The following is a 27,807-nucleotide window of genomic DNA, read 5'->3' on the forward strand; positions in this document are numbered from 1 at the left end:
ATATATATATATATATATTATATTGTCTAAAAATTACAAAATTAACTAAAAGTAACTTGAACAATATTTTGAACTTTATAAAATTTAATTATTTCAGACCGTTTGGAATTTAAGAAGCTCAATGATTAATTTATATCGTGGCGGGTCAAAATTGGGTGTCAACAGCATCTTCACAAAAATAGTGTGGGAATTGGGTCTTGTATTTGAAAGTGTTAATGAGTTTAAATCTGTTGTTACCAAATATGTTGTTGTTGAACATGTTGCAATTGAAATGCATATTAATGAACCAACAAGGGTAATGGTTAGGTGTACAGTTGGTTGTGTCACGCCTCGAGCCTACACCCTGGGCGGGACCGGCACCCGGAGACCATTGCTGGCCCCAAGCGAACACTTGGTGTAACATCCGACAATTTCAAATAGCTTTGAAGAGGCTTAGAATCGGAAATAGTCATTTTTGGAAGGAATTTGAAAATCTGGAAAATTTTGGCTAAGTATGGAAAAAGTGAGTTTTTGGCCAACTTTGAACAGCCATAAATTCTAGCTCAGGATTATTTAGGTGGAGTTCCAGTTATGGTTGCAAAGTTCGTGGAATGATCTTTCCAATGCCACCGAGTTTGCTCAATTCCAAGTTTGTATGAGCGAGTTATGCCCTTTGGAAGTTGGGTAGTTGGCAGGGAAATCCGTCCGAGAATTTAAGGGCATTTGAGGTTATATTGTGGTGTTAGGCTGATTGTGGATCATTTTATCCCATTTTAAAAGAGTGAAAGTAAGGGTTTGAGAGTGAAGAAGAGAAGAAGAAGAGGAGATCAAGGAGTTTCCGTCAAAGATCGTCGTGGGAATCGTCGGGGGTGATCCCTATTGAGGTATGTGAGTTGATAGTGTGGGTTAATCCTTTCCCCCACACACCAAGCTCCTTTTAGTATTGAGAAAGGATTGGTTGAGTTATTGATGTTGTTGGTTGTGTTGTTGTTTTTGTTGTTGAAGTCCCTTGTGTTTTGGGACATGTTTCCGGTTGGTTTTTGAGTTGTATTGTATTGTGTGTTGAGGAGATTGATGATCCTAAGTGTTGGGGCTGGAAACCTTAATGTTTAGGAGGTTTAGAGTTGGAGAAAAGAGGGAGAAAAAGTCAAGTTTTCTGGGCGAGGGGTTGGCGCGTCGCGCCTGCCAGCATTTCCCAAAAGGGGTTCTGAACTTTCCCCCTTGGGGCGCCGCGCCTAGCAGAGCGCCAGCAAGACCCTTCTGAACTTCAAGGGCTGGTGCTCCGCGCCTTGCAGAGCGCCAAGGACACCAAGTGTTCCCTTTCATTTCATACTCTTTCATGCATGTTCCATGGTATTGTACCTATGTTCCATAGTTGTTTCCAACACTTCAAGTTGCGTTTAAATGTCAAGAACTCATCCATAACATGTGATTATATACCTTGAATCCATAATTCAATTCAAGGCGAGTTAGTATCAAGTTAAAGAGAAGTTAGAGTCAAGTCAAGCAAAGTTAAGAAATTAGTTCAAGCAAGTTTTCAAAGTTGTTCAAGAGTCTTTATTGAACGTTTTCACTTCATTCTAAGGCTCAAGTTGCAAGTCAAGTAAAGAGTTTAAAGTTGAGTTCATTTCTCAAAGTTATTAGGGAACTATGTATTCCCAAAGAAGTTTTAAAGAAATGTTTTTACATTTAAACAAGGTTGGAAACTGAGATTTCCAAAAGGAGCCTTCGGGCTAGTTTTTGAGTAATTATCTCAATCAGCAGGAAGACATATGTTTTAAAAACATAAGAGCTAGTACATTTTTGGGAGTAGTATCGAGCACCGAATTGGGGGAGCGTTCAAAGAACCCACAGCCCCCATAGAACCATGTTAGCCACCATGGGTAGAAAAAGATCATACTTTTTAGATGAATCCTTTTCCAGATAGACTAGTGGATCCATTAGGCAGTTCAGGTCCTATGCCTTTGGCCGGGAATAGGATGCTCTAGCAGCGTGAGGTCGATCACTGTATCATCACTATAGCTCCATGTGATGGTTGTTGGTTAGAGAAACTCCCACATCAGTTATTGTATTTTCATACACATAAATTATTGTATTTTTATATACATCAGTTCATTTGTATTTCTATATACATCTCAGGCTTATTGTATCTTTGTATACACACAGAGTTTATAACAGGTTTTAAACAGTCTTTCTTTATATCGCATTTGTTTTAAATTGCATTATATTGAAATGAGTCAGTCAGGTCGAGTTGAGTTGAGCCAGGTAAGCTATTCAGTTCTTCTAGTTTTCCTTCTAGCCGTTGTTGCTTAGTTTTCCAGCTCGCATACTCATACATTCCATGTACTGATGCCAGTTGGCCTGCATCTTCTTATGATGTAGACGCAGGTACCCTGGATCAGCATCCAACACGTCGTTGATCCAGCTGAGCACTCCAGAGTCAGTGGTGAGCCTCCTTGCATTCTGGAGGACTCAGTTATTTTGTGTTTCTAGTTTTGTTTTATTAGGATGTTGCGGGGTCTGTCCCAACATCCATCTTAGTATTTTAGAGGCTTCATAGACAGTCAGTCAGTTAGTATTGAGTCTCTCATCTATGTATATATGTAAATAATCTATTTTGAGACTCGAGTTGCCCTTTTGGGCCAGATTTCATCAATTGGTTGTTTTATGACCTTTCATTGTTTGAGTTGTGCTGTTGAGGTAGGTTTCCGCTGAGTTAAGTAAGCCAGACCAAGGGTTCGCTTGGGGCCAGAAATGGTCTCCGGGTGCCGGTCCCGCCCAGGGTGTAGGCTTGGGGCGTGACACTTGGCCTGACTTTCTTAACTCAACGGAAACCTAACTCAACAGAATAACTCAATGCCATGCAAAGACATAAAACAACTTAACTGATAAAAATCTGGCCCAAAAGGGCAACTCGAGTCTCAAAATAGAATATTTACATATATACATGGACGAGAAACTTAAAACTAATTGACTGACTGTCTATGAAGCCTCTATAATACTGAGATGGATGTTGGGATAGATCCCGCAACATCCTAATAAAACAAAACTAAGAGAACAAAATAACCGAGTCTTCCGAAAAGTAAGGAGGCTTACCACTGACTCTGAAGTGCTCAGCTGGATCGACGGTGTGCTGGATGCTGATCCTGGGTACCTGTGTCTGCATCATAATAAGATGCAGGCCAACTGGCATCAGTACATGGAATGTATGAGTATGCGAGCTGGAAAGCTAAACCTTAAGCTTGAAAGGAATACAAATGAACTCTTACCTTGGCTCTGTACGACTCATGAATAACTGACCACAATATATATAAGGCAATAAGACACATGCAATATATAAAGCTTTTAAATCATTGTAAACAACTTAGTTCGTTAATGATTAAGGCAATAACAAGCTCACCTTTACTTATATAAAAGTAATATAACTTTAGTGGGAGATTCTTTAACCGACAACCACCACTATGAGCCCTAGTGGTGGTACAACGTTTTACCTCACGTTGCCCAAGGACCATCCTATACCTGGCCGTGATATAGGAAACTAACTTTACTAAGTGGATCCACTAGCTTAACTTACGGGATCATCTAAAAAGTATGACCCGTTAAATCCCATGTTGGCCGCATGGTTCTTATGGAGTGTGGAGTTAATATGAACTCGTGTCCCCAACTCGGTGCTCAAAACTACTCCCAAAAATATACTTTAGCTCATAAGTGTTTTAAAACACATCTTTCTTTAGTTTGAGATAATTGCTCAAAATCTAGCCCAAAGGCTCACTTGGAATCGATGTTCCCTTTTTCTTGAAAACTAGCCCAAAGGCTCTTTTGGAATCATAGTTCCTTTCTTACTTAAATGTAAAAACATTTAGAAACTTCTTTGGGAAATACATAGTTCCCTAATAACTTTGGAGAAATGGACTCGACTTTATGCTTTTGACTTAGCTTGAAACTTGAGACTCTTCACTTGGCTTGAAACTCTATACCCTTTTTCTTGACTTGAAACTCTATACCCTTTTACTTGACTTGAAACTTGAGTCTTAAAAATGAAGTTAAAACGTTCAATAAAGACTCTTGAAAAGCTTTAAAGACTCACTTGGACTTACTTCTTAACTTTGCTTGACTTGACTCTAACTTCACTTTGACTTCTAACTTCACTTGACTTCTAACTTCACTTGACTTGGAAACTAACTCTCCTTGAATTGGATTATGAATTCAAGGTGTTTGATCACATGTTATGGATGGGTTCTTAACGTTTAGACGTACTTTGGAGTGTCAGAAACAACTATGAAACATAGGTACAATATCATGGAACATGCATGAGAAAGTGTGAAAAGAATGGGGGAACTTGATGTTCTTGGCGCTCTGCAAGGCGCGGAGCACCAGCCCTCGAATCTTAGAAGGGGCCTGCTGGCGCTTTGCTAGGCGCGCCGCCCCAAAGGCTGGACTTCAGAGTCCCTTTTGGGGCGCGCTGGCAGACGCGACGCGCCAGCCCCTTCTCCAGAAAATCCGACTTTTCTCCCCCTTTTCTCCAATTCTAAATCACCCTAACTTCAAAGGTTTCAACCCCAAACACTAAAGATCATAAAAATACCTCCACATACAAGAGATTCAACTCAAAACACAACCAAATCATGTCCCAAATCAACAAGAACTTCAACAACACAATCAACAACATCAACAACACAACCAACAACTTCAACAACAACACAACCAATCTTTTCTTGAAAATAAAACGAGTTTGGTGTGTGGGGGAAAGGATCAACCCAACACTATGAACTCACATATCTAGTAGGGATCATCCCCGACGATATCCACGATGGAAACTTGCTTGATCTCCTCTTTCTCCTCTTCTTCTCTTCTTCACTCAAAACCCTCACTCTCACTCTTTTAAAATGGGACAAACTGATCTAAAAAATCAGTCCAACACTTTAATATAACCAAAAGAATTGATTAGGGAAAAGGCCAAAATGCCCTTAAAATTTCCGGACGGATTTCCTTTCCAACTGCCCAACTTCCAAAGGGGATAACTCACTCATACGAACTCGGAATCGAGCAAACTCGGCGGCGTTGGAAAGATCATTCCACAAGCTTCGCAAAAATAACTGGAACTACACCTAAATCATCCTGATCTAGGATTTATGGCTGATCAAAGTTGGCCAAAAACTCACCTTTTTTCCATACTTAGCCAAATTTCCAGATTTTTAATTATTTCCAAAAATGACTATTTCCAATTCTAAGTCTGTTTATAGTTATTTCAAATTGCCGGATATTACAGGTTGCCCTTGGGTCTTATTTGCTAGCTTTGATTCTAGGACAAACAATTTTGTTGTAAAGACATACAATCCAGTTCACAAATGTGATCTTACTAATAGGAACAAGCTTTGTAATAGCAAGTTCTTATCTAGTCACTACAGTGAAAGGATAAAGGAACAACCTGACATTAGAATCTTTGAGATTCAAGGGCTTATTAAAAAAAATTGGATTTCTATGTTGGAAGAACAATGTGTAGGAGAGCAAGAAACAAAGTATTGCAGGAGCTAATGGGTGACTATGTTCTTGAGTTTGAGAGGGTTTTGGAATACAAAGATGAGTTGCTAAGAACTAATCCAAGTAGTACATGTGTAGTCAAACTTCATAAGGAAACATTTGAAAATGGTAGGAAAATGTTTCAAGGCTTCTACATATATTTTGAGCAATGAAGAAGTCTTTCTTGGCTGGTTGTAGGAAGTAAATTGGTTTGGATTGTTGTTTTCTAAAGGGAGTATCTAAAGGTCAATTATTGGTTGTTGTTTGTAAGGATGAGAACAATCAAATGCTGCCACTGGCTTGGGTAGTAGTTGAAGTTGAAAATAAGTTTACTTGGGCTTGGTTTGTCAAACTTTTAAAGGAAGATCTTCAGTTGGGAGATGGTACACACATCACAATCATATCAGATATGCAAAAGGTTAGAATATTTATTGGTTTTTTGATTTATGAATGTCTTAGTTTCTTAGTTTCTTAATTTCATGTCTTGAATTTTCTTATAGGGTCTTGAAATTTCCATAACTGATCATTTGCCAAATGTTGAGCATAGAATGTGTGCTAGACACATTCTTGCTAACTGGTCAAATAGATGGAGAGGTATTGAGAGAAAGAAATATTTCTGGAGGTGTGCAAGGTCTACTTTTGAGGATGAGTTAAAGGATAACATTAGTTATATGAAAAGGTTGGGCCATAAGATAGTTGATCACTTGTTGTATTACAATCCTGAAAGATGGAGCAAGTTTTACTTCAGTTTTACCTCAAAATGTGATGTTGTAGACAATAACATGGTTGAATGTTTCAATTCATGGATATTAGCAGCAAGGCATAAGACTATAATTACAATGTTTGAAGAAATTAGGGTGAAAATGATGAAAAAAATAGGGCAAATGAGAGAGTTTTGCAATACTTGGATCTGTGACATTTCTCCAATGGCAATGAAGGTTCTACAAGAAAACACAGCTAAGTCTATGAAATGCAGCATTGAATGGAATTAAGATACAGGGTATGAGGTACTTCATGGACCATACAGACATGCTCTAGATATTCAAAGGCAAACATGTAGTTGCAGAGCATGGATGTTGAAAGACATACCATGTCCTCATGCAATAGCTACTCTTCACCATAGAAAATTGGACCCAATCAACTACATTTCTCATTGGTATAACAGAGAAACATACATGAAGACATACAACTACTTTATTCAGCAGTTATGAATCTGAAAATGTGGCCAGAATCACAAAACATCTCTGTGATACCACCTCATGTTAGGAAGATGCTAGGAAGGCTTGGCAAGAAAAGGAAGAAAGAGCAAGGTGAAACTAGTAAAACAGGAAAATTATCCAAAAGAGGGATTGAGATGTCATGCAACACTTGTCTTAACAAGGATCACAATAAAAGAAAGTGTCATCTTGGTGCACCTGCATCTGGCACAAGCTTTACTGCTGGACCAAGTTCAAGACCTGCTACTGGACCAAGTTCAAGACCTCCTTCTGGCCCTGCTGGCCTAAAAGCAACACTTGCTATTGCACCAACATCAACTGATGGCCCAAGAGCAACACCTAATGCTCCAACTGGAAGAGGAAGGGGTAGACCAAAGGGTTCAACAGAAAAGGTGATATAGTTTCCTTTATTTACTTCATGTATAAGTTTTAAATAAATTGCTTTACTGAATATTTTGTTTTTTTTTAGGATAGTGTTGCTAGCAGAACAAGAATGGTTGGAATGGGTGTACTGCACACACAAAGTGGTATTACTATTATTAATGTAAGTTTCCTATTTCTATACTTAAATGTCATTTATTAATTTTTCTTTAATCGCAAATTAAGATTATTTATATTCATTTGAACAACCTGGAATGCCTAGTGAAAGATTTAGAAATGTGAAGTCTTCAACAGTTGTCACTGGAGATCTTGGGCATAAACCAACATGTGGTGTGAAATGAAAAGGTAAACAAGCTATGACCTGAAGCCAACTTGAATAGATGAGGGGAAGAAAACAAATGAAGACTAGGTCTAAGGCTGTACATTTGAGCCAAGAGAGTTCTAATGCAATCTAGCTTGTTTTGGTAGATTTTTGTTGGTAATGCAATGTAGACATTATGTTTTTTTGGTTGATAGACAATGCAATGCACTTTAGGGATCCCGTGCACTTTGTTCCTATTTAGTTTTCTTATATTTAAGACAATGAATTGGCAGCTGTGACTGCATTTTATTTTGTGGTGTTTGATTATGTAATTGCTTTGACAGATATTAACTTCTATTTTGATTAATGATTATGCAGTTATGGATGTCTATTTATGTAACAATATTACTTCTCTTTTAGTTGATGGTTTCTGTGTTTATGGAAGGCAATTAGTGACTACTTTAGCAGTGGCTACACAAATGTATAGTTTAGACAGTTGAGCAGATAGTTGTAAACACTAAATGTATAGTTTATGCCCAAATACAAAATCAAATACTTGTCAACATAAATGAGACAAATTAAGATACGGGAAGCCTTTCAAATTCTTCATTACACAAATGCAACTTCATTACACAACCAAATTCAACTAACATCTTTTCATTACACAAAAGCCTTACAAGTTTAACACAATATTGCAAATTTTTGGTACAAGAAGAGATCATGACAATCTCCTTGAATCTCCTTGTCCTTTCAGAAACAATACTCTTTGAAATACTAAACTTACACCTAAAATACAAACACACAATAGAACAATCCAAAGTTGTTTCTCCCTTTTCTTGGACAATTGGCCAATTTGTTTTTCCATTCCTTTTCAACTGCTTTCATCTTCTTCAAATCATCATCGAAATTGTCCATTTTTTACTCTATCTTGTTCATATCTATTTTGCTTACCATATTTTTGATCGACTTAGTAGGCTTGCTGACTTCCTTTTCTGAAGTTTCAACTTTTCGAGAAGATTCAACACTATGTTCAAGTTCAGCAATTCTTTCCAACAACTTGGGAATCACAAATTTGGATCTTGGATCAATATAATCATCTTTCCAAAGCCAAAAATCGCATGATCTAGCATTCTTAAAAAACAAAACGAATCATTCCATGGCTCTTGAAACAACAAAACAAATTATTCAACTCTTAAAAAAGATTAGCTTACCCCATAGTAATTAAGGACAACCCCAATATCTTCTACTAGGATTTCTTGGGGTCCAAGAGGTCAGCAAAGGCAAAACAAATTCATGCATGTTTGCATCGCACCTCTTCCAATTCATGATCTTCCTCTTGCAAACAGAGCCTAGTCAAGTTTTTTCGAGCCATTGTAGCACCTTAATAAGAATTACAGTGAATCAAACAATTAAAGAATCAAAAAAATTACAAAATAGATAGAAACAAATCAAAATGTAAAAGAGAGGAATGAATCAAAATGGAAAAGAGATGAATGAATAATAGTGAAAAAGAGTTACCTTTGATTCAAAATAAGAAATTTTGAACTATGTTTGAATTCAATTTGGGCTCCAGATTTTTTGGGTGAAAAATTAGGGTTCCTTCATTAGGGTCGGGTGGGTGGGTTATAAGAAGAGAATGGGAATATAACCGTTGGATTGGGTTTTTTAATTAAAAAAATAAATAAAAATGACTTTATTAGCGTGTTGACGCACTCAACTATGTGGAGTGAGACGCGCCTTGAGTTGGGTGACGGAAGGGGGAATTAAATACATTTTTATGTACTTAAGGTGTGTAATAGGTCGCCCCATTAGTTAAAGTGTGTAAGTGACTTTTGGATACATGTTTAGGGAGCAATTTATGCCTTTTTCCTAATATATATAAATATAACAATAAGAGATTTAATAAATAATAGATGTTTTGTGGTTGTAAATCATTATAGTAGGGATAAAAGGGATGTTTTAAAATTAAATTGTGATTACATCTAAAAATATATCATTCTCTTTGAGACTAAATAAATTATAACAGAGAAACTGAGAAATACAAGTTTTATTTGTATCCTTATGAATTATTTAAGATTTTAATAACACATTTTGAAGCTATACGACCTAGGATAAAAAGGGACAATAAATTAGTGAACTAGGCTAAATGATTATAATTTAATTTTTTTTATCTTTTTAGTTTAATCTTGACATAATCCTACTACATACATTTGACTAACACAAAAGAGGGGGAGCAAATTTGCTTCCTTGCAAAGAAGTGGAGATCCAAAGAGAATAGTTCCCAAAAAGTTGGTATCACAAATTGGGAAACCAATTTACTCCAATATTTATCAATGACATTAGATAGAATTGTGTGGAAGTTGTAGATTATGACAGAAGGTAAGTAGATTTGAAGTTGCTGTCTTAATTTTCGAAGGTTTAGGCTTATTGGTATTTGTCGTTGTACTAGCTGTATTATCATAGTTCTTGATTTTAATATCAATCACCGTGTATGTATTTTATTTAGAATGTTTTGATTATCGCACTATTGCATTGCTCTTGTTCCATTCGTGTAGGCTTTGCACTATTTAGTTGTTATGATGATGCTATATGTTTGGATTTTCTGTATTTGAATCGAGGGTCTTTTGGAAACAACTTCTCTATCTACACGAGGTAGTAGTAAGGTCTGCATATATATACTCTACCTTTCCTAGACTCCATTCGTGGGATCACTTCACTGAATATGTAGTTGTTGTTATAATTATATTTTTCTAGAATTAATTATAAGAAGGTTTCTTTTATTTTTATTTTTTCACCATATTGTCATTATTGCCTTCCTATAATGTCTCAACACAAAATAATGAATCTGAGGATAAAAGAATTAATGGGATGCAAAAAAAAAAAAAAAAAAAAGAAGAAGAAGACTCACTATCATTGAATTAGCAAAGCACAAGATGAGTTTTTCTCATTTAGAGATAATGGTTTTTAATTCTTTTTGTCATCATTTCAAATATATTCTTGTTTGAAAATTATAGAATTCATTTCTACTTCTATCAAAGTATAATCTTTTTCTCTTATATCATATTCTTCTTCTTCTTCTTCGTATTGTTCTTTATGTTCTAGGTCTTTACAACATTGGTTTTTATTTTTGCAGTCTTTACAACATTTTTGTGAGGTGTCATTATCTGTTATGCTAGCTTGTCTTCCTTTTGTTTCAAAATTGCTAGTTTGTGCTGGAGTATAAGTTAGATTTTTAAAAAATATTACCCCATCTCTTGTAATCAACGTTCCTCCATTGTTTTGTATCATAAATTTTAATCCTAATACAAAATCTACATTTATGTTAAGGTCTCGTACCCATATTCTGTCAAGGGTATACATTGATTTATAAAATTCATTACATGTGTTTATGAAACTTACATGTGTCTTTCCTATATAATGTTGATAGGTATTATAAGTTCCGTCCATTTGCATTGCTGCTATTGGCTTATCCAAAGTTTTTATTAATTTTTGTGGTAGAATCTTTTTGTTTATTATACTTCTTGTACATCCTGTATCGACTAATGTTAAGGTTTCTAATTCTATATCTTTTATTTTAAGTCTAGCCAATACTTTGACTGTAGTAAATTTTTTATCTTCGTTACATATTAAATTTTCATAATGATTTACTATTGTTTCCATATTCATTAGTTCTGCTTCTGGGGTTGATGTTTGGCACATCCCCCATTCGTCTGTTCTTTGTACTGATTCTGTCCTACTTTCTTCAAGTTTTTGCTTTCCTTTTTCTAGCAACATTACCTTTTGTTCTAGTTCATTCATTCTACTTTCTAATGTTATTATTATTAGGTTTATTATATCATTTCTTGCTTCTTTATTTTCATACCCTTCTTTTACTTTAATTTTTAATAAATTTTCTATGCATGTGATACATCCTTCAGCATAGCAAAATTTACATTTTGCCCTTTTATCTCTACTTGGATACCATTTACATAAAATACATTGATTGCTATCTATTCCTTTATTTCTTTTGAACTCATAATTACATTCTTGTGAAATATTCATCATTGTACTTAGTTGTAATTCTTCTAGATTTGGGTCCTTTAATTCTAAACCTATTTCATTTATTAATTCTTCATTATCTGAATTTGAATCGTCAGACCGGGTTTGTTCTGCGATGTCTACACTTACTACTGAATATATGCTCTCATTATCCGACATATATTCGTCTACATTAATTAGAGTTTCTTGAAAATCTTCTATCAATTGTGAATTTCTAGTTCTATTGTTATTTCTTTTAGGACATACATTTGCTAAGTGTTCTATACTTCCACATGTGAAACATTCTAATTTATTTTTATAATTCCTATCATTTCTATATTTTCTAACATGTCAATCTTTATTTAGATAGGGCTTCTTAGCTGAAGATCTTCTTAGATAGTACCGTTTATTATTATATTGCTGGTCATATCTTCTATTACTATATTGATCATAGTAAGGTCGGCGTTTCTTATATCTTTTCCTTGGTTTACTTTGTTCTTTATCATAACTTTGGGTTGTATATATAGCATTTTTACAGAAACTCATCTCATTTTGCTTAAGTTGTTTTTGTATTTGTATATTTGTACATTTTTCTGTTAATATTTCCATTATATGTTGTACTTTGTGTCCTATTGACCATTTACCATTTGGGTTTTGTATTACTCCGTCTCTTTTATACCATCTTTCTTCTATTTCTCTACCTAGAGCTCCTGGTAATTTATTAAATAACTTCTTCCCTAATTCTTCATCAAAAGAATTTCCACTTATGGTACAATAATAATAGTAATCTTTAAGAAAGTTTTTGATGTGGAACCAACTTGTAATGTTTAATTGTGCTAATTTTATTAAAGCATTTCTTTGTAATACTACTAACCCACTATTTGGGTCTTCTCCTGTAAGTAGACTATGTATCTTATTTGTAAAATTGTATGGATTTTCTCCCATATTCACTAAGGCTTGAAATTCTTGTGGGAAGTTGGATTTATATGCTTCCCATAAGGCTTTTGCAGATTCTCCTAGAAAAGTTTCCATATATTTATACATTGTCTCTGCGTCTGCATCTTGGTATGTTTTTATATAGTCTGCGACCACTATTCCTTTCCATAGGTCTATTACTGCATTCCACATTTGCGGATCATGTGCAGCTATGTTTAATATTTTCCCTTTATTTTCCCCTTCTTGTAACCTGATAGGTTCCTCTATAGGCATTCGTCTACCCATTGGTCTTACATTTTCTGTTACCGTGTCGGGATTTACTCTAAAAACTCTTCTTCTTGGTACATTTCCGGTGTTTGTATCTATAGTATGGGGTTGGGAAGTTCTTTGGAATGGACTAGCACTTGAACTAGTAGATTCCATAAGTTCTTTTTGACTGATGATAGAATTGCTTTCTATTTCATCTTCACTATCATATATACTATCTATTATCTTGTCTTGACTTTCCAATTTTTCTTGGTTATTATAGTCTTCTCTATATCCCAAATTATCTGTTCGAAACTTGCATGTTTTAAAATGTCTTTCTACTTCTGCTATACCCATATTTCCTGTCCTACACCCTTTACATTTAAACGTTATATTTTTATTATCTCTATATCTTCTTTCTGCTTCTTGTAAAGCCTCATCTACTTCATATCCTTCTTGTATTATTTCTATGTTCATGAATTCTTTTTTTGTTTCTACCTCTATTTCATCTTCTATGTTTGTTTGGTTAGAGTAACCATAGTTTGTAAATCTTATAGATGTTTCTCCTTTTGTATTAGTGTACATTAGATGAGATTCAGGTGTGAGTACTTCCTTTTTATTAAATTGTTCTAGGTTCCATTCTAATCCTGCATATTCTTCTGGGTTTATTTTTATTGGTTTTATTAGCTTTATGCCTTTGTTTCCCATTACTTCCACTGCATCTTCTACTTTTAGTTTAAACCTTGTATTACTACTTGATGCAATTTTTCCAATGAAACCTACACACATAAGTAGGTTATTCCCGCTACTCATCTCTTCGTAGCCTTTAGTCTGTATTCCTATTTTTATGTGTTTTCCGAATTCTTCTAAATTAATCATAAAATCAGGGCTAAGATAAAATATTCCTCAATTATTGGTCATATCTACTTCTGTTAATCCTATAATGGATTGTTTTTAAATCAGACCACCTATCATCGTATATTACTATTAATACTTTAGTTCCTAGATTTTTTCTGGTTAATCCTTTCAATCCTACTACTATTAACCCCATAGGCATTAATGTCAGTCTGTTATGTACTATTCCCCTAAGGGATTCTGGGTTTATTAGATTCATCGTAGCTATTTCCTTTCCTGTAGCAGAAATTTGTTCTTCTCTATAATGTCTGTATAGCTGATTATTTCTCGTGAAATATCCTGTAGAGTATAATATCTTTGGGTTGAGTAGGTTCAACTGATTTTGTTGGAATATTTTTATGTCTTTATCTATATCTATTACTTGGTTTAACTCCTGGATTTGTTTATCCTCTTGTTTGTTTAATATTCATGATATGAGGCTGTTTCCTAGTCTATTATCAGAAAAGCTTACTCGTGGTCTTTCTTTGACTGTTGTTCTTCTACCTGAAAGAAAGTCCATTTTTGAGGTCTTTTAGCTGTTATTGGTCTTTCTTTATGTGGAGTGATTTCAATTTTTTTTAATTGGGTTATTAATACTTCTATTTCAGTGTTATTAGGTTGTTCTTCTAGAGCTTCTTTTTCTTTTATTATTTTGTCTAATTTTTTATTTAATTCTAACAGTAGTGCTATTATGGTATCAGTTTGTTTAATGATTACTTGATCTGATTTACTTGCAGGTTGGTGATCAGACAATCCTTGCGGATCTGGTTGAATACTATCTGTATATTTTAGGGCTTTAGTGTATGATGGATCTTGACATAAGTCGTTCATGAAAGGAGTTTTTCTTCTAGTCTTTGTATTGTCTTTTTTAATTCACTAACTTCGGTAGTTATTATTTCTCCTTGCTTTGTAATTTTTCCAACTAATTCTGTTGTTCTTATTTCTAATTCTTTAGGCTTTTCTGTTATGATCTTTATTAGCTTTTCTATTTCTACTTTTGTAGGTATTTGTTCTACATTAAATTTATTGTTTAAGTATTGAATTTTTCTATCTATTTCTAGTTCTTGTGATTTTAAGAAATCAAAGTTCTGTTCCAATTTTTCTAGTATCTTTTTATGTCTACTTTGCGTTCTTTCTATTATTTCTAGTAGTCTTACTATATTCTTATCTTGTTCCTGCGTTTTCTCGCTAAAGTTTATTATAAGATCTATTATAGTATTATATTGCTTATCTTCAGAATGTAGAAGGTGTTCTCCTTGGCTAAAGTTGCACTTAATTACCGTATTTTCTTTTAATATTCTATATTTCTTTTCCAAATATATTCTTAAGTCTAAGTATTCTAGATGTTTTAATGGATCTATAGTTTCTATTTATCCTAGAGGAATATCAATTTCCCTAATGCGCTTCTTTTGGAGTCTTATCCGATTACTAGCAGATTGGATATCACTGACTATGCTATGTAACTCCCACTTAATCGCACTTAATAATTCTGGATTGATTAATGTTGGTCTATTTGACGAGTATAAACCTCCGTGATTACAAAGTCTGTCTACTAAGTCTCTGGTTTCTAGTACTTTTAAATATAGACTTAATGCTTTTTTTAGTTTTAACCACTCTAATTTTATCTGTAATTCTCTATATAAGTACCAATATCTTAATCTTAATTGGTTTGCAAAAGGGTGTTTTTTCATATATTAAAACTGTCTCTATCTGGATTTTAGCTGGGTGATGAATTTATATTCTAATCTAGATATTATATCTATCAAATGATCTAATCTTATATTGTCTTCTCTAGTACTATGTAGTCTCGTATATTCTAAATATAGGTTTTCCAACTTTCTTCTTGTCTCTATATGTATCTGAGTACTGCGTAAAGATCTTCTCATTTAAAGGTAATTTCCCAAAAACTTCTTGCTCTGATACCAAATAAAAGGCAAATAAATTAAAAGCAGTAAGGCAGTAAAAGGCAAATAAAAGGCAGTAAAAGGCAAATAAACTAAAATGCAATAAAAGGCAAATAAACTAAAAACAGTAAGGTAGTAAACTAATGAAAGGCAGTAAAACAAAATAAAAGGCAAATAAAATAAAAGCAGTAAGGCAGTAAAACAATGAAAGACAGTAAAACAAGTAAAAGACAAATATAAAATTATATGGTAATAGATGGGCGAATTAAAGATGTTAAAAAATAGCTTAAATTATGCAAATTGAGTTAAATCCTACTCAGTACTCCCTCTCACGCTGTGTCATATCATGTTTATCTCGGAATTTTCACTATATTTTTCCCTTTTTTCCTTTTTTTTAAAAATCCTACCCTGTTCATATCTCTCTCTTAACCTGTGTTCTTGATAGCTTCGTATTTAACCCCACCCTGGAGATGGCAATCACGGTGTCCTTTAATAACTGCGAACTTTTTAATGCCTTTCAACATCCTAGGAATTTATAAGTTAATCCATCGTTGTTATCAAGAAGTTAAGAGTTTAACCATATACTAAGGGTAGTTCATTATATAATTGCATATTAATATTTTTGCAAAACAAACATAATTTACATAGATAACATATTTTTAGGGAAAAATATAGGAAATCATAGGAGACTTACATGACAAGGACAGAGAGAGGTTTCCCTTTTGGGAACCCCGACTGATTCTTACAAGCTAAAATTAAAACGTTTTACAAACTTTATATTACAAGATTTTCTGGAACATTGAGAAGGGGAATATCTTGTGTGTTCTCTTTCTTACCTTCTTCTCTTGAGGAGGGCTCTCTTTTATAGGGGTAGAGGAGTAAAAGTAGAAGAAAATTAATAGCCTAAAATTTGCCAACACTCAAGAAAACTTAACGGCCTAAAATTGGCCAACACTCTAAAGATACGATAGAAGAGATAAGATCAAATAATATATGTCAGGTACACATTGGGCCCCATCGTCACATGTCTTATTTGTCACTTATTTGACACTAACTTATACACGTGATACTAACTTATACTAACTTATACGCGTGATACTAACTTATACTAACTTAAACGCGTGCTTATCAGTTTTTTCCTCTTTAGATGATAGTGATAAAGTAAGCACTCACACGACAAATGTGGGCATACCCACATGGCACACTTTTATTCCTACTTTATTCTATTGTCTTCATCTTGTTTGTCTTCTCTTGTTTGTCTTCTTGAGTTTGTCTTTAGATATCAAGATTGTGCAAAGCCTCGGAATCAAAACTCATTCCGGAATGATCAATGTCATTAGGATTTTGAGCATCTTGATAATATGAATGTTCTCCATAGTCGTCTTCTCCTGAACTGGTTATATTATTACCTGAACTTTCTCTCCTTGAACCTGTATTTTTTCTTTCGGCATCTGGTACCAGTCTATCTTCACTTGGATCAAGATTTCTTGTAGCTATTACATGTTTATCTTGTTCTTTTTGAAAAAATCTTTCTAAAGTCTGTTTTATTATGCTCTCTATTTTATCTTTTTTTTTTTCTTTTTGTGGAGCATAATTTTCTTTTTTAGTGTATCTGCTTGAGAAAATGATCTAGGTAGTCTTCGTCTTAATGAAGAGCTTTCATCTTTACTTTTTGGCAAAGTGACAGGCATAAAAGGATTTGAGATGTCTTTACCGGCTACCGTTTGAACTGGACTAGCCGTATCTTTATCATTCGATACGGTGGATCTTATTGCATTCGTTGGGGAATGCACACCCTTCTCATCCATTTTATCTTGAGATGGATAACTCAGTTCTGGAGTCTGTGTATCTGTCTGCACCTTGTGAGAGGAATCCTTGCCTTTGAGTAATTTTATCTATTCCATAAATCTGGCATTTTCTTAGAGTAACGTCTCAACTTTTCCATTTAATCTTTTAATGGCTTCTGTCATGGAGGAGCAGTGGTCACAAAAAATTATTTTATCTATGTCTTTTTGGATGTTATATTGCAGGGTCTTTTGTGGATTGTGTCTGAGGGCTGGAGAGATATAGTAATTTGGACCAAGTATCCCTCTTGCATAATCTAACGCTTCAGTAAAATCATTAAAACCTTTAAAAAGAGGGGTTTTAACCCCATTTATGGAGTCTAGTACTTCTATCCATGTCACGCCCCGAGCCTACACCCTGGGCGGGACCGGCACTCGGAGACCATTGCTGGCCCCAAGCGAACCCTTGGCCTGGCTTTCTTTACTCAGCGGAAACCTAACTCAACAAAAACTTCATGCAAGGCAAAAATCATAAGACAACTTAACTGATACAAATCTGGCCATAAAGGCACCTCGGTCTCAAAATAGAGTATTTACATATATACATAGGTAAGAGACTCGAAACTAGCTGACTGACTGTCTGTCTATGAAGCCTCTAAAATACTGAGATGGATGTTGGGACAGACCCCACAACATCCTAATAAAACAAAAGAAAACTAAGAACACAAAATAATTGAGTCCCTCCGAAATGCAAGGAGGCTCACCACTGACTCTGGAGTGCTCAGCTGGATCAACGACGTGCAGGATGCTGATCCGGGGTACCTGAATCTGCATCATCAAACGATGCAGGCCAACTGGCATCAGTACATGGAATGTACGAGTATGCGAGCTGGAAAACTAAGCAACAAAGGCTAGAATGAAAATCTGGAAGAAAACTGAATAGCTTACCTGGCTCAACTCAACTCAACCTGACTGACTTCTTTCAATATAAGGCAATTTAAAACAAGTGCGATATAAAGAAAGACTGTTTAAAACATGCTATAAACTCTGTGTGTATACAAGGATACAATAAGCCTGAAATGTACATAGAAATGCAATGAACTGATGTATATAAAAATACAATAATTTCTATGTATAAAATACAATAACTNAGCGATCGACCTCACGCTGCCAGAGCATCTTATACCCGGCCAAAGGTATAAGACCTGAACTGCCTAATGGATCCACTAGTCTAATCTGAAAAGGATTCATCTAAAAAGTATGATCCTTTTCTACCCATGGTGGCTAACATGGTTCTATGGGGGCTGTGGGTTCTTTGAACGCTCCCCCAATTCGGTGCTCGATACTACTCCCAAAAATGTACTGGCTCTTATGTTTTTAAAACACATTTCTTCCTGCTGATATGAGATAATTACTCAAAAACTAGCCCGAACGCTCTTTTGGAAATCTCAGTTTCCAACCTTGTTTAAATGTAAAAACATTTCTTTAAAACTTCTTTGGGAATACATAGTTCCCTAATACCTTTGAGAAAAGAACTCAACTTTAAACTCTTTACTTAACATGAAACTCTTAACTTAACATGAAACTCAATACTTAACTTAAAACTTGAGCCTTAAAATGAAGTTAAAACGTTCAATGAAGGCTCTTGGAAAACCTTAAGGACTTGCTTGCTTCTAAGCTTGACTTCACTTGACTTGGGAACTATCTTTCCTTGAAAACGGAATTATGAATTCAAGGTGTTCGATCACATGTTATGGAGAGATTCTTGAATGCTTAGAAGTACTTTGGAATGCCGGAACAACTATACAACATAGGTATAATACTTGAGAACATGCATGAAAAAGTGAGAAGGAATGGGGGAAACTTGACTAAGACTTCAGATTTCTGGTGACACAGATGGCATTTACGGATGCCATCGACGGACCGTAGATGGACTTACGGTCCGTCCTGCAGGTCCGTAGATCACGTCAGAGACTTCCCCAGGATTCAGTTAAAAGAAAATGACTAAGTGTTGACCTACGGTTCGGACTTACGGTCCGTAGGTCGGGTTACGGACCGTAGGTCGTGCCCGTAGATCGATGCCCCAAAAAGCCCTGCTTCTGTCTCGATTGACGGTTGACCAGTACGGACCGTCAATCGATCTACGGTCCGTAGGTCACGCCCATCGATGGGAATCGATAGCCAAAATTGCTGAAAATTTGCTGGTGAATCAGCTTCAAAAGGGTCATACTCTTAGAATCATAATTCCCTCAACATACAATATAATTTCAACTTAAATACACAACCCAATCATGTCTCACAACGAACAATAACTTCAACAACTTCAACAACAAATTCCAATCTTTTCTCAAATCATAAAATAAGCTTAGTGTGTGTGTGTGGGGGAAAGGATCAACCCACACAAAGAACTCACATACCTTGATAGGGATCACCCCCGACGAAAATCCACAATGATCTTGACGAATCTTGTTGATCTCCTCTTTCTTCTCTTCTTCTTCTCCTTCTCCTCTTCTTCTTCTCTTCTTCACTCTCAAGAACCCCAACTCTTTCTCTTTCAAAAAGGGACAAAATGATCCAAAGATCAGCCTAATACAACAATACAAGCTCAAAAGAAATGATTTGTGAAAAGACTAAAATGCCCTTAAATTTCCGGACGGATCACCCTTCCAACTGCCCAACTTCCAAAGGGCATAACTCCGTCATACGAACTCGGAATCGAGCAAACTCGGTGGCGTTGAAAAGGTCATTCCACGAGCTTCGCAACCATAACTGGAACTACTCCTAACTCATCCTGAGCTAGGAGTTACGACTACTCAAAGTTGGCAAAAAACTCACTTCTTCCCATACTTAACCAAATTTCCAGATTCTAATTTTTTCCAAAAATGACTACTTTCCAATTTCAATCTTCTTCAAAGCCACTTCAAATTGTCGGATGTTACAATCCATGTCTGAAATATGCCATTAGTTTTTCCATGTATGACAACATAATATTTAAATTTGTTCTCTCTACTTCTGTCTGTAAAATATTGGCATAATGCATTTAGTGAGGCAATAAAATATTTACTATCTTTCTTATTATATGCCATCCATAAGTTGTCTACGAGGCATTTTTGCGGTTTGTCTAACACACATTCTGGTAATTCTCTAAATGATAAGTTTGACTTCGGGTAACATATTAAACTATGCTTACCGAAATACATGCGTTCCATCATAATAATCATCATCATCATCATCATCATCATCATCATCATCATAATCATAATCATAATCATAATCATAATCAAAATCAAAATCAAAATCAAAATCATAATCATGATAATGATAATGATAATGATAATGATAATGATAATGATAATGATAATGATAATGATAATGATAATGATGATGATAATAATAATAATAATAATAATAATAATAATAATAATAATAATAATAATAATAATAATAATAATAATAATTGAACAAAACACATCTTTTGTGGATTGGGCTGTCATCAGTATGAATGGTTAGACGACGGTGTAGGAAATCCGAAGCATGAAATGGATCACCTGAATTGATTAACTTGAAAAACTTTTCCTTTTTCGCTTTAACTGAACAAAAATCGTGCACAACATCATGCATATAGCAAACCTTGATCATTGCAGACATTATCAAAACACTCTCGGAGGGGATATGATCAACCATTATCAGGCTACTGGAGATTAAAGCATCCAAGTAACTTTGAGTTACTTCCTCTGAACTATCATGATCCACCAACCCTTCGGCCATCCACAACTGCATCAATGTAGAGACTGGAGTTCGTTTGTTCTTTTGAGATCTTGCAAAGTAAAGCAACAACGGCTTCAGGTGGTATGGTAAATGGTCATAACTTAATTGCATAACCTTCATCATCTGCAAATTGTTGTTTGAAGAAATAAAGGAATCCAGATTATGTTCAATCTGAAGCCACAAATCCTTTTCCTTCTTCTTTCCTCTAACAATTACTCCAGCAATCAAAACAATAGCCAAGGGAAGTCCTTTACATTTCTCAACTATTTGGTGTCCAACTTCTGACAGTTCAGCAGGGCAGCTTCCTTCATCTCCAAATACCTTTTTTACGAATAAATCCCAACTTTTTTCAGGTGTTAAAAGTTGAAGGTGGAGAGGATCACTATGGCATTTGACTTGCAAACCTACCTTACTACTTCGGCTAGTTAAGATAATTCTATTTCCTCTCTTAACCTTTGGAAAACATGCTATTAACATCTCCCCTGTTTCAATATCCCACACATCATCCAAGACGATAAGGTACCTTTTATCGAGTAGTGCTCTTCGTAGATTTTCAGCAAGGTCATCCTCACTTTCTTTTTTTTCCGAGACAGTTACTTGCTGAAGAATCTCCCGCAACACCTTTGACTTGTTATACTTTTGTGAAACAGTGCACCAAGCACGGACATTGAAATGAGTAGCAACTAATGTATTTTTATACACTTTGTTGGCCAGAGTAGTTTTACCGAGTCCTGGCATTCCGACAATCAAAATGACATCAAGCTCGGATTCGTGTTCATCAAGGAGCTGGCAGATGATCCGGGCTTCTTCTTCCTCATGACCTACTGTTACCTCAACAAAAGATGATGAGGTTGACTCAATTGTCTCTTCGGAAGACTTTGCATCAAGGAGGTGATCCCCATTGTTATCCTCCAGCTGTAAACTGGTGACTTGTGCCACAATAAGATTGATCTTATCAATGACATTCGGAAGTGAGAAGATGAGATGCGAGAGAGCTTTATCTCTGACAAGAATGGAATTAATGACATGTTCTGCCTCATATGCCACATCTAAAGCATGCAACCAACAATCTTTGACTACTCCACTAGTTTTTCTGACTTTCCCAAAAGATGATCTTAGGAATTCAAGGCTTTGTTTCACCATCCCAATTTCTTTTTTTATGAGAGAAACTGAATAAGCATTGGAAATGAGCAAATCATTTAAATGTCTGAGTAGAAGATTCATGTAGAGGAAACCATCATTCATAGGAAAACAAAGTTGAGATGACTCTGGGGATTTTAAAAAAATCTGTCTGATATCTCCCTTCATTTGTTCAATTTCTTGCAAAACGTCTGAAGCTGAAAAGTCCGCTTCATTGATATTATTCTCAGAGCTCTCCTCCAACATCTTGGTCACCAAAATAGTTATTTTCCTTGTAAGCACTCCAACATGTGCCAACATATCGTTCAATTTTTCATGATGGATAAATCGCTTTGGTATATCAGTGAGAAAGATCAATAGGAACTCCATCATGACATTAATTGTTTGAGTTGGTGCATAATTGACAGCTAGTGCACCTGCCATGCCTTGTTGGAGAAGAATCAGATAGTTTTGAAGAATCCTTGGAGATGCTTTTAAGATTTGCTTAACACATCTTTCTAGTTCTTTTGACCTTGATTCTTTGATGAGCTTAGAAGTACAAATGTATAGAACCTCTAGCTCGAGAGGGATTATGTCGATGAGTAGAAAAGTGATCTCGGAAGAGCATCGATAGATGGCATACATATCAAAGAAAGTATAGTTTTTATACTTTCCAGTCCAAAGATCAAAACAGAATTGTGTTACTCTATCAACTGTCATTTGGTACCGAGCATAGAGAAATTCTGTTGTTGTAATTTTGTTGCATTCCAACTCATAGAAATGTCTGAGATGTCTGCATACTTGCCGAAGAATCTTGTATTCACTCATGAGGGGTAGAAGCAAATCAGAACAATACTTTGGTAGATCATGGAGGTGCTTGAGGAGGCTGTCCCTATATTCAAACATATGCTCCTCAGTCATGATGGCTACATTCTCCAATCTCAAATAACTTTTGATTTCTTTCAGCAGGTAAGGCGCAAGACTGTCCATGTTGTATTTGGCTAGGATAAATTCATCTTCATTGAAAATTGAATCTGTTAGATCATTGAACTTATCTATATTCATGGACATCCTCTCATAAAAGTAATCCAAATTCAAATTCCTAAACAGGACAAATGTTCTTAGGAATCTCAATTCCATTCTTAGCTTTTCAATGTCATCCCATTTTGAAGCAATGAATTCATTTATGCCAGATTCAATTTCCACAGGATTGATGTTTCAACTAATCACATGCACATTTAAATAAGAACAAAAATTAGAAACACAACACAAGTAAAAGGAACTGCAAGGAGCAAGAGTAAAGAATGTTAACATTTGAATTCTGGTAATTTATTTGATTCTAGATAAATACTAGATTTTAATAAAAGTTATTATATTATATCAAATCCATAACTCTATGACAAACTCTTAGATTTATCTTAACATATCAAAATATCTTACAATGACCATACTTAATGTTACGATCCGAAAAGTGGACATGGTGACACTTGTCTATTCCCATCAAGATAAGTCAGCCGAAAATATAAAATTTTAATAAAATTGTGACTTTCTCGCTCAGTTTCTAATCTACGAGCTCCAAAATTTATCTTAACATGTCAAAATATCTTACATTGACCAGACTTGATAACTTACTCAAAGCAGTGCACAAATACACAAATAAATTTTCAAGAGTTTAGACCATAATATAAACTAGAGAGACGAGATTTTTTTTTTTATATATATTTTTTTAAAAAAGTACTTTTATTGAAAATAAAACTAGTAAATATAGAGGGGTTACAAAAACTTCCCTCATCTGTATAATGATATATTAAGATCTATATCTACATAAACTTGTTATGTATAGGTTTCCATAAGAGATCTTAGTCTGTGTTTGGTACGAAGAAAAATATATGAATTTCCAACCTTAGTCTGTGTTTGGTACAAAGAAAAATATATAAATTTCTTATTTATTTTCTGACGATTAGTAGTTAATAACTTTAAAAGTATTAGTATTTCAAAATCAGTTGATATTTAATCTAGAACACAACTGGGATCATCCAACACATATATACGTTCTATAATTATCAAGTCAAAAATATAATTTTTATGTATGTAATCCACACAAATAAAAACAAAAAGGGGATATTACTTTATTTGCCTTTGAAAATATTTCTATCAAATCACTAAATACATGAATTAGAAAGAGAAAACTAGAAAAAATATTTACCTTTTTCTTTACTTCCAAGCTGATAATCTCAAAGCTGATAGAAGCATGAAAAATAACAAGGATGTGATTTCTGAGAGAGCTAACAATAAAACTTAAAGCTAATGAAGACTAGCTTGAATATATGGCCATACAACAACACAAAATGACAAAATTGATCCCTTTATCTTTTTTAGTAGGCTTAAAATAGTCCTTTAAGTATCGAAAAATATTTTTTGGTCCTTTAAGTAAACGAATTAGCAATAGACGAATTCAATAGCCAAATAGTAAAATTTGTTGTTAATCCTATTCAATGACGAATTATCAAAAATATTTGTTAGCTATGAGTAATTTAACGATAAAGTGCATGCCTAATTTTATTTTATTTTTGTATTGGATATTTTGCATGCCTAATTTTATTTTATTTTTGTATTGGATATTTTCCAAACTCTAAATGTTAATTTAATTGGAACGGTGAAAGATAAAAAAAAAATTATTTAATTGGATCTCACAATTGAAAACTATATAGTTTGTAGTTTATGTTACTTTTTGGTCTTATTTCAAAAGTCTAGTGCAATTTTTTAAGGTGAAAATTCTGTTTTTATTTTGTTTGTCTATTTCGTGTTCAATACAGTTTATTATGTTATGGGTTTTAAAATTTTAATTAAAAAAAAATCTAATGTTTCTAGTGAGATTTTTTGCATAGAAGCAAATTGTCTTTTTCATATCTCTTATTCGTAAAAGTAAAAATCTCTTATAAAACAACCATAAAAAAATTTCAAAAAATTTGTAAGTATACAAAACCACTTCCCCCAATATAATGTGTTGATGTTAAGATTCCATTAATTTTATCATTTTAAATATCAAATAATCAAAAATAAAATAATGATATCAACAGCTGAATGAAGTTAACAGTTGCATTATATTAGTGTACGAATTATTCATCGATTTATGCAACCATTTAATAACAATTTCTTCAGTTGATTATTGATTATTTTGGCTTATCATATTTTATGAAAGACTAATGGAATTGAGGTCTCGTTTTATAATTTTTAAATACCAACTCACCATAAGTAAAGCTATATAAAATTATTTCGATAGTTAGATGGAGTTCACACTTCAAAGTTGTATTATATTATTTTTGGATAAGACACAACTATTTCTAGACTAAAATCGAAATCGCAAAGACACATCTATTAAAAAGTGAAGTTTCAATTGGTTTATCAAAGTCTAGATCTGAAATAGACTAGTTTAATACTTTTTTATACTCTATGCCAGGTAGGGCTATTCAAAATCGAATCGAAATCGATAATTTGAATAAAAAAAAGATATTGATTTATCGGTAATAGGCTATTAATTTAACGGCGGTTTGATAACGGTTTTAGTTTTTTCTATTATCGGGTTATCATTCTTAACGGTTTGAGGTTTTCTCTTAACAGGTTAAATGTTAACCCGATAGTAAATTAATAAATTATATTTATATCATTCAGTATATAAATTTCTTGACTTAGGATTTAGTTTCATATTTTTATTTCTGGCAGTCTCAAATTTTCAGTTATTAATTCTACAATGTGTTGGTGTTATTTTTTAGCAAGATATAATCTATCAACTCATGTGCATGGTTTATTTGGTTTGTCACCATGTTTCTAAGTGATTTTAAATTGTTTATTTTTTCTGTAAAATCTTAACGGTTAAATCGATAACCAAACCAATAACGATCAATAACCGATAAATTAATTAGTCAATATTTTAATGATTCTTAATGATTACAAACTGATAACCGATAAGTCAAACCAATAAACTTTAAAATCGAACCGACTGATATGCCGCCTCGGTGAATAATAAGAATAATTCTGTCAAAAATACTTTAATCAAATTGGCCACCTTCCTAAGAATCTCTCCGTTAAATAAAGGAACTGGTAATAAAAAATATTTATTTATTTTAACACAAATTTTATTTTATTTAAATATTAGTGTTGGATAATGAAAATTTTAAATTTAATTATATTTTTAAGGGAAAATGCATAAGTACCCACCCAACCTATACCCAAAATCTTTGAGACACACCTAACCTTTACTAAGGTCCTATTACCCCCCCCCCCCCCCCCCCCCCCCCCCCCCCCGAACTTATTTTTTAATTAATTTTCTACCCCTTTTCGGCCTACGTGGCACTATTCTTGAAAAATTGTCAACATCGTTGGGCCCACAAGATAGTGCCATGTAGGCCAAAAAGGGGTAGAAAATTATATATAAAATAAGTTCGGGGGTAATAGGACCTTAGTAAAGGTTAGATATGTCTCAGGGATTTGAGCATAGGTTGGGGGGTACTTATGCATTTTCCCTATTTTTAATTTGGAAAATAATGTTTTTCAATTTATTCTTCACTTTTGAAATCGTATTTAGATATATTTAAGTATTAACATTATTCCTATTATTATATGCAAAAAAAATATAATGAAATATAACTCCATCTTTCACTCGATTTCACAAAATTTCGATAAAGAAAATATTTAAAATCTATTATTAATCGCCTCGATCTTAAATTAACCCGGAAATATCAACTGACAAATGCTTATCCATTTGCAAATATATTTGTCATTTCGAGTAGAAAAACTTTTTTTTAATAATTAAAAATAGTTGTAAGCTTAAACTAATAAATTTTGAATCTAGACTTTGATTAGACTAGCTAGTGGAATGTTCACATTAAGGTCGGTATGTGATTTGCAAATTATACAAATTTGTCTTAGATTTACCAAAACAAATATTAATTGTCATAATCGGTTGGCCATTTCAATGCAATTATAATGTGTAAATAAGCGAGAATTCATATGGTTATATATTAAAGAAATAAAAGATTCTTCAAAAAGTCTCTTTATTTTACTTGTTATGAAAAAACAAATATTATATCAGTTAAAATTTCTTATTGCATGCAAAAGTTTTGGTGTTGTCTTTTTCTAATTGCACCATAAAATTGTGAAGAGTTCTAGATGCAAGTGTTTCCTTACGTGTAATTGGTTCCAAATGTATTGTATCATCTTCAACTTTATCATCAACATTGTGTTTCTAATGATATCCACAATTTGTTCTAAGCTCTTGACCTCTTAACTTGTATCATTTTCACCCATCCAATAAGTTATTAACGTCCATTTTGTTGCGGTAACCGAAATCATTAATCATGATCTTAAGTTCATGAATGACGTTTTTACTAGTGGATTCTTTCAAATTCTTTGAGACTTCATTCTTGAATAATTTTTCCGGTGTCGAAACACTTTTCAAACTAATAAATATTAATTTATCGATTAAATAATACCTTTATAAAATAATAATATTTTATGGTCCAATCTATATTAATTTAGAGAGGTTTTGTTGTACTATTATTTTAATCTTTAATATTCTTGTCTAATTCACTTAACAAAAAACAATTAATTTTATCTCCCCACCTCCTTCGGCATTCCATAACCCACCACGTGATAGTTTTTTGTCCTACTCCAATTGACACATCTTTTGGTAAGGCCAAAACTTTTTTTAGTCGTCTTGGCTATATATATGGACTTGGACA

At 33.9% G+C, this 27,807-nt stretch overlaps 2 protein-coding genes across 2 annotated transcripts in view; both read right to left on the minus strand.

Moving 5' to 3' along the window:
• Positions 1-27,807, minus strand: part of LOC125856363 (probable xyloglucan endotransglucosylase/hydrolase protein 28) — a 265,879-nt gene that overhangs the window by 12,851 nt on the left and 225,221 nt on the right. The window lies entirely within an intron of this gene.
• On the minus strand, positions 20,627-23,278 carry LOC125856248 (putative late blight resistance protein homolog R1A-10; the record flags this gene model as incomplete). Its single annotated transcript, XM_049535782.1, has 1 exon — positions 20,627-23,278. A coding segment is annotated over one exon (2,652 nt), but the record flags the coding sequence as incomplete, so codon positions are not given.

The sequence above is a fragment of the Solanum stenotomum genome, chromosome 2, assembly GCF_019186545.1.
Source record: "Solanum stenotomum isolate F172 chromosome 2, ASM1918654v1, whole genome shotgun sequence".
NCBI lineage: Eukaryota > Viridiplantae > Streptophyta > Magnoliopsida > Solanales > Solanaceae > Solanum > Solanum stenotomum.